Source organism: Falco rusticolus, chromosome 1, assembly GCF_015220075.1.
Source record: "Falco rusticolus isolate bFalRus1 chromosome 1, bFalRus1.pri, whole genome shotgun sequence".
In the NCBI taxonomy this organism is placed as follows: Eukaryota; Metazoa; Chordata; class Aves; order Falconiformes; family Falconidae; genus Falco; species Falco rusticolus.
The window spans coordinates 10,095,634-10,107,746 of NC_051187.1; the positions used below are offsets into that span (position 1 = coordinate 10,095,634).

The window sequence follows — 12,113 nt, forward strand, 5'->3', positions numbered from 1 at the left end:
TCCCAGGTCAATGGAGCTCACCCTGTTACCCCAGGGCTTGGCCGTTGTTCTCAGCTAACTCGCCTACCACCTCCCATCAAGATGTGAGGACAGACCACAAACTAGGATGCTGAGCTCATCCCACTTCTGCCCCTCTCTGCCCCAGCCGTGAGCATGCTGCCCCAGCTGCCCCTTACTGAAAAGCTCCATAACCTGTCCTATGTCTACGTACTGTTGACCAGGGGTCTACAGAGCTGAGCTGAAGGACCTTACCTTGACAAACAGCCCCCGGGCTTCCTGCCTGAGCTGAGAGCTCCACAGCTGCTTGTCCATCCCACCTCGTCTCGCTCCCTGGCCAGGTCTGTGGTGCAGCTTAGATACCATTAGTTACTGCACCAAACCAGCAAACAGCCCACTGGGATGGAGGTAGCCCCACTGATGCTGGCACCTGGCCCTGGACTCTGGTAATGTCTGTGTCAGGCTGGATCCCTTCCCTGCAGCAACGTGGGTTCACACTGGTGTAAGAAGGTATTAAAGTTTGGCTGAGAGTTTGTGAAAGGAGGCAATATGCCAGAACCACCTCCCTCTTCCATCCCCCTCCTTATAATGGACTCAGGATGTTAATTAATAGCTAATTGCTAGTATCCTGCATCCCTCTAACATCTCACCAAGGAGCCTCAAAGTGCTTTGCAGACACTGACTATGATCCCCTGCTTTGACAATGCAGAAACTACAGTCCAGAGATGTTTCAGGAACTTGCTGGTGTTCCAAGTCTGGACCAGCAACAGCTCCCAGTACTGGATCCCTGCCCCAAGCACCAGCTCACCCTGCCTCTCCTGCCACGCCACTGAGCTGCCTCCCAGACTGTGGCCTTTTATAAAGCCCTCCCAGGCAAGCTGCCTGAAGTCAGGTTTGCAGGGGCCCAAGGCAGGGAAACAAAGAGTTAAACAATATAATGATAGGCTGGTGAGATCATCAGAGCTGGGATGCGCTCCATTGTTTATTAGGCTCAACAGAGCCCAATAGGCAACATCCAGAGCGATGTGGGGCTTGGGGTGAGGCTGGCTTAGGAGTACGGGACCTTCTGCTGCAGCCTGTCCCACTGCTGGTGGGGTGGGCAAACGTCCCTCACCACTCGCCACGTAAGTAGGATGGATTTCCATGGGTTTGGTTCTGGGGGTGATGGAAAGGGAGAGGGGATACAGCAGGGCAAGACTGGGGGTCATCCTCTTGCTGAGCCCCAAAAAGGGACTTGCAGGTGGTCTGCTCAGCAAGACCCTGAGCGGGTTGCTGGGACCATCTAAACTCTGGATGATGCTGGAAAGCTGCTCCCAAAGGATGCAGGTGGCTGGGCCCAACCCACTTCCACTACACCAGCAAATGGACACTGGCTCCATCTCAATTACATGAAATTCTCTAACACTTCGCCTTATTTCTCCACCCCTGGTCTCGGAGCTGAGCTAGTCAGCCTGCAGGGATGGCTGCCCACGTAGCCACTGCCAGCCCCCTCCTTGCTCCGAGGTGAGCAGGGCTGTGGGGATGGCAAGAGAAAGGATGGGGCTTTAGCACTCATGCCTGGCATGAACACCACCCTCCCCGTCTTCTCCCAGAGCTGAGTCTGCTCAGCCCAGCAGGATCCAGCCCTCTTGGTGCTGACACACAGCAACAGAAAGCTGGATACTGTGAGCCGCTCCTCTTGTGCCTGCAGGAGCTGGTGGCCGGGTCCCTCCACAGTGTGCTCAGGGCATGTTCAGTGCAACCAGCCGGCTCACCTCCCACAGCAAACCACTACACACCAGTGACGTGACAGCCGGGACGACAGAGGCACTGCATGGTGAGTGATCTCCCAGCGCTCGGTCCCTCCCCAGGGGATTCCCTGCCCCGACACCCACACAAGGAACAGGGTCTTGTCCCCCGCCAGCACCTCCCTGTGTGCAAGTCCCCTGTGCAAGCCACCCGTGCGGCTGTGGGGATGCTCTTTGTGGGACAGGTGTGGGCAGGGCAGGTCCCCCATCTCCACCGGGAAACAGCCCCCCAGTTCCCAGCTGGTTTGGTTTGAGGACCTCAGGCACACTGCCTCACTGGGTATACATCTCACCCCTATCCACTTTGAACCTGATTGATAGCCGTTCTCAACTATGTTTGGCCAGGTTTAAACATCTAACAAAAAGTTTCTGCAAAGTGCATGCATGTGTATGTCTGTTAGTGCAGCAGTCTCCTCTCCCACCCATCCCACGGTCACACATGAGTCCTCTAGAGCAGCTAACCCCTTCTCCTGGCAAACAGGGACCCACGACTGTCATCTCAGGCGGTTCTGTACTGGGGTTGAACATCAGGACCAATTAGAGTCAGACTGAGACACCCCAGAGCAGCAGGAAAAGCCATGCCCCAAAAAGCACTTATCCGTTTTTCCTCCATTCACCAACGTTATGGTTTCCTCCCAGCTGGGACCCCCATGGAAGACATTGCTGCCCACCCATTGGGGTGGCAGGCAGGACACACCTTCTGGCTGAAGGCCAAGCAAACCCCTTGGGTCTCTACCCCAAGACTTTGCAGAGCACCTGATGCTGCCATTTGCCAGGGGACCATCCCAAGCCATCTGGATGCCACCGGAAACCCCAGATAACCGTGGGGCAGTGGGGAGGGTCTGGGGTCCCTCTCTGCGGAACAGCTTGTGGCTTTAGTGGGGCAGTATCCAGATCTTAGATGGCTGGGTTGGGGACAGGTGGGGGAAGTGTGTGTGTCAAAAGCTCTCTCCTCAGCACCACCACATAATGTCCCCAAGGTCCAGGAGATACCCAGGTGTGTGCTGTGCCGCTTTGGCACCGGGGTCCCCAGCAGCACTAACAAACAGGGCCCAGCATATTTCCCAGCTCAGAAAGCAAACATCACCACACAGAGCACTGAAAGAGCAAAGGGAGGAGGAATAGAATCACAGGAGGCTCTTCCTTACGAAGGGGAGAAAGAAAGACCCCAGTATTAGCTCCACTGCCAACAGCTGCCCAAGATTTCAGAGGCAGCGGCAGCACAACACCAGACATGAAATCTGAGATGTGCTCTGGAGGCATTTTCAAGCCAGCAAACAGTCATCTGCGGATGCTCTCCTTACAACAATAATGATTTAGAAAATTGGAAGAAATCTGATAGCATTATCCTTCCAGGCTGCTCAGTACAACCATTGCATCTTCAAATATGAGCACATCTGTGATGAATTAGGGATGGAGCATGGGCAGAGCAGGAACTGAAATTGCATTAGCTCTCCCAAGAGCTGCAGATACATGCACTGCTCACAAACCAACTCCCAGACACTTGCAGGGAGTGAAATCCTTCACTAGCTAACAGCGGGGGAAAGTGTGACCAGAAAAAGCATGCTCTGCCGGGAAGTGCCAGAAAATTGATCAGTGTCTGGGAATTGTGGCGAGAGGAGTAGTTCTGCCAGAAAATAAAAGGGGGGAGAAAAATGCACTTTAGTGTAAATGAAAGGAAGATGATGGTTTCTGCAGGAACCTGACATTAATGCTCTGCAAAATTAAGAGGAAGGTGCTTTGCAGAGCTCCAAGTACCCATCGATGTGGAGGCAGGGCGGCAGCACACAGGCAAGCAGGGAATGGGGTGTCTGAAAGATGGGACAGGGCAGACTGCACTAGACTGCTGAGATATGAGATCTTGGCATTATTCCAGAGAAGAAAGCATATTTCCAACTACAAAGCCAAATTAAAATTATACAGTGGCTTGATCATAAAACCTCTCCACAATGGATGTTACAAGGATAAAGCCAAGACATGCCGTAAGATGAAATACCTAGGATGAAGTTTCAGGAAGAGCCTTGCAGAAGATTTGAGCTAGAAGAGTGGGATCACAACCAGCAACGCTGTGAGCAAGGGCTGCACGCACCAGCCAAGCGAGGAGGTACCCAGGATCTGGGCTCATCTCTGCAAAACTGCAGCTGGTGGGTTTTTCTGGAGGCCTGGACTGACGCCTGGGCAGGTTGTATAGGTGGAAGCAGAGCAAAGAATTTGGCCCTTGCACAGCCAGCCTCAGCGTCTCCTCAGAACGCCGGACATTGTTGGCAGTGTTTGGGTTTTGCCTCAGGAGCCTGTGGCTGCTGGGAGCCACAGCTTAAGAGCGGTGAGGTGAGCTCCATCACTGAAGCTGACAGCAGGGGAAGTTGTACCTGAGCACCCGCATGTCTAACACAGCTGTAGCCATCAAAACAACATCTCACAGCAGCTCATCCTTCTCCAAAGCCAAGGGGTCAGCATGCTGCACTGCAATCAGTCCAGCTTGCAGAGATAGGATCACCAGCTCAAAAGAAACAGAAACCAGAACTTGCTACTATGACCAGACTTACCTGCCTTGTCAAGTGCTTGATCATCCCTGATCAAGTGCTGTAGGAGATATATAAGGATGGCAGAAACATGTCCCCTCCTCTGCTGTGTCTTGCCTTGTTCAAGAGCAGGGGGTGAAAGCTGAGGACAGGAGGGATGCAGATAACGTCCACTGCTCTTGGTTTTCATATTTTGAATATTGGTCTAAGCCTGGCAAACCTGAAACATCACAAAATACATTAATACCACCAGATCTGCATTTCTGCAACAGTGTCTGTGTTGGGGGGACTAAATTGAACAATTACATCTGCTTCTTTGCAGAATAGACCACAAACCTTGGCAGGGGACACAGGTGAAAGAGCAAGGGAGGTGCTGGCTGGCACCCTAGATGGTGCATCAGCATCCCTAGACGGGCACTGGGCTCAGTGTAGCCCAGGCAGGTTTCCTTAAGACGGTGCCTCTGGAGCTGTGCCAGCCTTGCAGCCTCCGTGCAGCAGCACTTTCTTGGTGTGTACCACACTCCCACACTGATCAGCAGCAACAGGAAAAGAGCTGGGGCTGCTGGGCTTCACGTTTATCTCATCTACACCTTGTTGTTGCCCACGGCAGCTACAGACCTTTTCGCAACACACACAAGATACAAATCCAGCCTGGTATCACCCATGCTGTGCACCTCCTGGTGAGCCATCCCATGGGCCACCAGTGGGTCTGGGTGTAGGCAGGGCTGAACTGAGCAAACACGCAGCCCGCAGTGCTGTGTGTGCCAAACGAGGGCTGAAGCAGGGTTTTAAATTACTTGCTCTGGATCTAAGCCAACTTAGGCTCAAAGCTTGCGTGGTACTTAAGAGCTGTGCTTGACAGTGGAGCGGGCACAGAGCCCTGGTGGCACTGCCCATACATCTGAGCATCACGGGGATCTTGTGCCCAGGCCAGCACGGCTGTGGCTTGAACTTGACTCCTGCATGGGGGAGCTCCACGAGGACAGCTGTGGGGCTGGCAGCAATCACCAGGGGCTCTGCTTTGTGGTGCTGGCAGAAGGGCAATGAGGGGCCCTGGGCTGCTCCAGGCTGGCATCGTTGCTGTAGTCCTGCTGCATGCCCTGAGGGTGGGGACAGCCCCAACCACCCGCAGAGGACAGGTCAGTCCCAGCCCTTCTGACACCACTGAGCCCCTGGAGGAAAACCTGGGGGATAAAACAGGAGTTAGCTTTGCAAAAAAACCCCCAACTGATTCCTGGGTGTGAAGCATCCCCAGCCTCTCCTGCCCTCCTCAGCCCTGGTACCTGCACAGGTTCATCTCTGCTGGGCTTCCCAGCAGCAGGGCATCAGGAGCACTCCCTGATCCAGCCTCCTGCCTTGTCTCCTCAGCAGAGCCCTGAGGAAATAGCGGTTAACATAATGCTCAGCCCTTCCTACTTACCATAATGTTTTCTCCATGCTAAAGGCACTTTGCTTCTGGGAAAGCATATTTCCTCCTCGAGTTAGTGAAAAAATAATGCACCAAAAAGCCACACTGCCAACCCAGCTGTCACAAGGCAGAGTATTTCAGCATGCTCCTGCTACCGAGCTCAAGAGCCCTCCCACAGCAGCCTGCCCCAACTTACAGCTGGAAAACTTCCCCTCTGTGATGAGCATTTCCCCATCTCCCATCTATGCATTTAAGAAGGGAACAAGAAGCTCCTGCATTGTGGCTACTACAAGGCTGGCATATCTAGGCTGGACGTGGCAATAAGAAAAATCCAGCCCCAGGGACACAAAGAAAGCACTCAGCCCATGGGAGGGGGATTTCTGCTCTCTTACTGAGTGGCCCTGACACAGAACACCTGTGCCTCAGTTTCCACACCTGCAAGAGGGAGACATGACCTTGCTACAAGGTGTAACGGGGGTGTAATTTGCATCTGGGAGGGAAAGCGGGTCTGGGGAATCAGCCAGCATCACCAGCCCTGCTTGCAGTACCCTGCTACTCCCCTGCAAGCAGCTGGGAGCCCTGGGAGGTTCAGGGTAGTGGTTTCCAATGGAAATCTACTCATCCCACCACTGAATCCCTGTGGGAGCTGGAAGCTGGTGAGCTGATGCTCTTCTCTCCCTGCAGTGACCCACAAAGCCTTCTCCACCTTCATTTGACTTGGCACCGATTAATGACCAAACAGAAAGCAGCCAATCCATCCTCCATCATTAGCCTTGCTCTGCTCTTTCTCTTTTGTCCATCTCAGGTCTCTGTCTCAGATCCCGTCACCATGGAAATTCCCCCCAAGAGCCCAGACGGGAGTGAGAAGTCACCTCAGTCCAAGGAGCTGCCGATCAGTAACACGGCCAGCACCCTCTGCATCAGCTCCCGGAGTGAGTCCGTCTGGACCAGTGCATCCAGAAGCAAGTGGGACATATACCACAAGCCTGTCATTGTCGTGTCTGTCGGAGCAGCTATCTTCCTCTTCGGGATGGTCATCACCAGCCTGTCGTGCATCCAAATCAAGAACAAACACATCTACAAAATGTGTGGCCCAGCTTTACTGTCCTTGGGACTGATGCTCCTCGTTTGTGGCCTTGTCTGGATCCCCATCATCCGGAAGAAGCAGAAGCAGAGGCAGAAGTCACAGTTTCTGCAGACCCTCAAGTCCTTCTTCTTTAACCGCTGAGGGCAGCCCAGGACCTTCCCAGGAAGGCTCCACTCACTTCTACCCACCTGTGTTGGTTAGCCATAAAAAGGAACACATTCTTCTATTCTCCTAGAGGATTTAATTCCAGTAAGTCTCTTCCCTACAGGTGAAACATACTGTACCAGTCTTCAATGTGAAAAAGAACTTTTTATTTCATCCAAGCAGTCCCAGAATAAAAGGCAAGTAGGATTTTGCAGCTGAGCCCAGCGAGGTAGGTCCGAGCTCTCTGCATCACTCTCCTGTCCAGTGAGTAACCCAACATCACATATTGGGAAAAGCAAAGCTCCTAAGTGGCTCCATCCTGCAGCTTCTACAAGATACATCAGCAGAGAGGAGCCAACCGACTACAGAGTGTGAGTGAAGGCTGGTGTGAGCACTGCCAACTGAAAACCAGTTCAGATGTAGAAATTCGGAGGCCAGAGATGGCTCGTCTGGAGTTAGTGGAGAGCAGGAGCAGGACAACATAGTTCCAGACCACTTTGTATCCGAGGAGCCACCAGAATGGGCAGCACACATCACCAGCGCTTAGGAGGACCAGACGTGATGCTCATGGCCAGGACTTCCCTGCCACTGGCCTGTTACAGCGGCTGGCTGAGACATGGCTGCAAACCAGAGCTCACTCCTTGCTCAGTGCAGGGTGTCTGCAGGCTTTATTTATTGTTCCAGAGCATCGAGGCAAGGAGCAGCATCACGAGCAGCATCACAAGCAGCACTTTTTTGTTCCCTCTGGCAGAGGGTGTTTAAGAAGGGCTGTTCCTCTAGGTCTGCAGGGGCAAAGCTGGTTTGCAGCATCTGCTCATTTGCACTAGCGCTGTCTGCCAGCAGCACCCATCAACCCACCCCAGCCATCAGCCTCCTTATGCAACCAGAGCTGGACCACAGGCAAGAGAGACAGGTTCATTACCTCCACCACTCTGCTTCTGCCTTTAATAAGTGTGTGCCCTGAGGCAATTCACCAAGGAAAACACTGATCCTTTCTGCATGGCTTTTGCTTTAGTTTTATGTTTTCAGCAGGCCTGATTTACTTTAAAAGACAAATCTGAAATGCAGGTTCTCAGTCTGAAGAACCAGTCTCAGCCTGGACAGCAAGATCTGAGTTGATATGAATAGGCCTGTGATGTCCAGCTCCCAGCTCTGGGTTCAGGTACTGGTGAGAGTCTGGTTTTTCCGAAGTGCTGATCCAGCCTGGATCCCACAGCAGCCCTTCGGCAGCGGCTGAGACCCCCCAGCACAGTGAGCACTGGCTCAGAGGCTTTGCTGCTCAAAGACCCACTGCAGGATGAGGATGTGGTCGGTGCTGATCAGAAGGAGAAGAGGAATACAGAAGAGGAGACCCCACCAAGCTCCTCTTTGTAGTCTGCACCTCCATAGGGAAGCTGTGGCAGCCCTACTGCTCTCCAAATGCCGTGGGAGGCGGGGAAGCCAGCAGGAGCTGCGGTGAGAGAATTTGCAATATGATAACCTGCATCACCTGCTGGTGAGAGGAAGCTCATGTAAGCCCCCAGCTTTCTTTAACCCAGTATCCCACATCTGCTGCCAGGCTCCTGCCAGTATGTGACAAAGGCTGGCCAGTGCCATCTGCCTGGACATCCCCTCCACCAGTGCTGGGAGAGCTTGAGGAGGCAGCTCCCAGCCTGGCAGCTGGCACAGCGGGATCACAAGCATTCGAGAAACACAGGTCCCTTTGCCCTGAGCCCAGCCTGGCCCTGAGTTGTGTTTCCTGGGTGGTGCAGACATGTATGTCCCCAGCCAGGCGGTGCCAGGTTTGTGAATGGAGTGTGCAAGGTGTATGATCTGGCACTGGACCCAGTAAACCTCTGTTTGTTCCTCAGCCATTCATCAAGCCATGCAATGCTTTGCTTGTTCTTGCAACCCTGACTTGGCACCAGGCAGCAGTCTCTGTTGATTTAGCTGCCGTGGGCAGAGGGTGCTCACCCAAAACTTCTGCTCAGGAGGCAGCTGCAGTCAGAAGAGCAAACATCAGCACTCACGCAGGGGAAATCACCGAGCAACGTGAAGAGCATCACCAGGTCCCAGCTGGCGGCAGCCTGCAGAACCGGTCACAGACAGGGGTCCTGAAGCTGCATGGTCTGGAGGAGGCACCTGGAAACGGACCCTGCTGCAAACAGCTCTGCTATGGCAAAGGCTGCTCAGCCCAGAGGGATGTGAAGGAAGGACTAGAAGTACCAAATGGCCCAGAGAGAGCGAGCAGGGGTCCTGCTCTCCATGACTCACAGCCAGGGAAAGGAGACAGTCAGTGAAATGTTAATGTGGTAAGAAGTCGCTAAGACCAAGAATCTAATGGGATTCCAGACTGCTCATTTATAACAAGAATATTAGGTTTAATTAAAGCAAACATTTCCCCAGGAACTTTCACATCGCTGCTCTGGTCTTATGTCTGTTTTTTTTATGCCTGCTGGTGGAGAAGGGAGGCTGTGCTGCAAGTGTTTGGGATGGGGGTTGGTGTGGCATCCTGGGGCCACCATGCAGGGACGCTCCCTCAGGACATCGGGAGGAGGAGGAGTGTGGCTAGTGCTGCAGGTTTGGTGCTGGCCATGTGCCCTGGGTGAGGGTCTCTGGTCTGCGGCTGTGCTCTGTGGGCACCTCTGATGAGGTGTAAGGAGCACGTAGGTGGCACAGGAAAGTGCCTGGCAAGAGGATGGAGCCTGCCCCAGTGAGGGGAAAGGCAACAAACAGCCCAGGGATCAGCAAAGCTGGCTGAGGAGAGGGGATTCATCAGGGGGATCTTATCAATTGCTGCACAGATCTGTAGGGGTATAGTGAGGTAAAGGGAGAGAAATGTTAAGCGAAGGGAAAGCTGGATTAACAGCTTGAAGATCAACATGCAGATGGAAGTCCTGCAACAGAGTGGGAGCTCTCCACTTTGTTGCACAGGGTATAAATGCCTGATTGCTGCTGGGAACATGGGTGGACTTTGCATTTGTGTGTGTAATGCAGAGCTCCCAGCACTGGGAAATGCATCATTCTCTTGAAGTGAGAGAGACTGAGCTGGAGCAATTTAGGGCGACAGAGATGCAGAGTATCCTGGAGGTTGTTCACAAGGGTTTCATGAGGAGCTGACATGACATGCATGCCCTAGTGTAGCCCAGCAAAACCCCACAGGGCTGGCGAAAAGAGCACCCCTGCCTCTGTGCTGTGGGACCGGTGAACTTCTATGTCCCGCTGATGTGGGAGGCTGCGGAGGCAGGGGGTATCCATGGGTTCAAAACAGGTTCATGGACAACAGATCAAAAAAGAGACAGCAGAAGCCAGAGAGGGATTTGTCCTCTAACTTCTGTAACGTAACAGTGGTGGGTGCTGGAGAAGACTGTGGGGAGCAGATGGCAGAAAGGGCTGGGCTCGTCCTGCCACTGCTGGAGTCAGCACCAGCTGGGCTAGAGGGACCTTTGATCTTATCATAGGGCAGTTCTTGCCTTTGGATCATTCCCACGCACCTGCAAAGCACCGCTTGACTGCTCCCCAATATTCCTCTCTGCTACCACTGCAGCCTGTTTGAATCCCGGTGTGACGCTTTGAATCAAACCGAAGAAAACCATCAGTTTTCTGTGTCAGGTTATGCAGCAAACATACTTATGTCCAACTCTGGCTAAAGCAAGCTTAGACTCGATCTGCCAGCTTCCCCTGTTCTATAAAAAGAACAGGAAATCCATTACAAAATTCATTATCTCTGCAGAGCAGTTCAAAGAGGAAATGTTTCTCCTGCATTTCAAAGGTCAGCACCCCCCAGCAAACCCGCCCAGCAGGCTCTGCTGCCAGGCACCCTGCCACAGGGCATCTGCAACACTTTCTTCATTCCTGGGCTTCAACAGAAGTTAAAACTGCCCAAGTGCTGCACGCCCGTGTTGCATACCTCTCCCTGAGGATGTTAAATTGTGTCGTATCTCACTTCACATTAACTGCAATCATCCTTGGTGCAATCTGCAGGTTTGCGCAGCAGCTGCTGGGAATTGCGCTAACACTACCCCCCCCTCCTCTGGGGTATAAATGATTGAGCTGTGGAAGGAAGCAGGTGACCACTGGTGTCTGCAAGCACACATATCTGTTCCCCTGTGAACTTCCACCATGCCTTCCTGGAAACATGGCTGAGGGCTTATGGGCCACAGGGGCTGATACCCCAGGTTCCCACGGGGATGTCAGCTTCGTGCCTGCATCTGGATATTAGCCAGGCCACCAGTTCAGCGCGTACCCTGAGATGCTTCTGGTGCTTCCTTGCACCATGAGGAGCAAATGACATCCCACTGGGACAAACTGCCATTGCCCATCCCTCGCTCAAAGCCAGCAGCAGCACTTCCCTGTCCTTAATGAGCAGTAAGGAGACTAATAACTGTCTGAGGACTCTCACTGCTCACAGTGAGTTTGAAACCATACAAAAAGCCCCAAACCTTCCTATTTTCACAGTAGGTATTAGGCACATGGATACTATTGAAGCAGCTCAGCTTTACGCTGCTGAGGAGGGCGCAGGAAAGCTGCAAGAAGCAGACATGAGCAAACGCGCTGCAGCTTTGCCCCTTCGCCGAGAGGGAATGCTGAAAGGGCTTTCACCCAAACCATGCCAGAGATGGTAAAACTGGTTATTTCTCACTCAGATGTGGTTCTGCTGTGACCTTGGTGTTTCCAGGGGAGGAAACGGCTCCAGCTGTGCAGCCGCTCAGAGCTGCCCGGGCACGTGTGTGCAGTCCCAGGGCTGGGAGTTCCCTGGCTGGAGCCCAGTGTTGCAGCAACAGAAGTAGTTGTGTTTTTTCTTCTTTTTTTTTTTTTCTTCATTCAACCGGAATAGCAGGTAGCAACAGAAGTCAGCACCAAAAAGGAACTGTTTACTTACGGTGCTCTGACACAGGATAGTTCAAGCTCTGCTGCTCTGCATGCAGCAGCATCGGGGATGGCAAAGCCCCTGCTCCCTGCATTGCAGGGTTTGCAGCGTCTGGGCCACCATGAACACTGAAGGCTCAGGGGCTTCAGAGTCATCAGTCCCCATCCCAGCCTCCCCTGTCAGCATGAAGGAAATACCTTGAATCCCAACCTGCTCCCAAGCTGGCTGCTACAGCCTGGTTTTAACCCAGCCTGAACCCCCAAGTCCTGGCACGAACCCCTGAACCACCAGGGTAGAGGGATTCCCAGGACACCAGCAA

General features: G+C 53.2%; 1 protein-coding gene across 2 annotated transcripts; it reads left to right on the plus strand.

Annotated features, from left to right (window-relative positions):
• The first annotated feature begins 882 nt into the window (after window positions 1–882).
• PIRT (phosphoinositide interacting regulator of transient receptor potential channels) lies at window positions 883–9,325 on the plus strand. 2 transcript variants are annotated; one of them, XM_037387685.1, is made up of 3 exons: window positions 883–1,121; window positions 1,590–1,813; window positions 6,520–9,325. In XM_037387685.1, the coding sequence occupies exons 2-3, from the start codon at window positions 1,811–1,813 to the stop codon at window positions 6,940–6,942; spliced, it is 426 nt and encodes a 141-aa protein (XP_037243582.1). In that variant the 5' UTR covers window positions 883–1,121; window positions 1,590–1,810; the 3' UTR covers window positions 6,943–9,325. The 2 variants fall into 2 exon arrangements, with proteins under 2 accessions (XP_037243582.1, XP_037243492.1); XM_037387595.1 differs by having other exon boundaries at window positions 1,688–1,813.
• The last annotated feature ends 2,788 nt before the right edge of the window (window positions 9,326–12,113 follow it).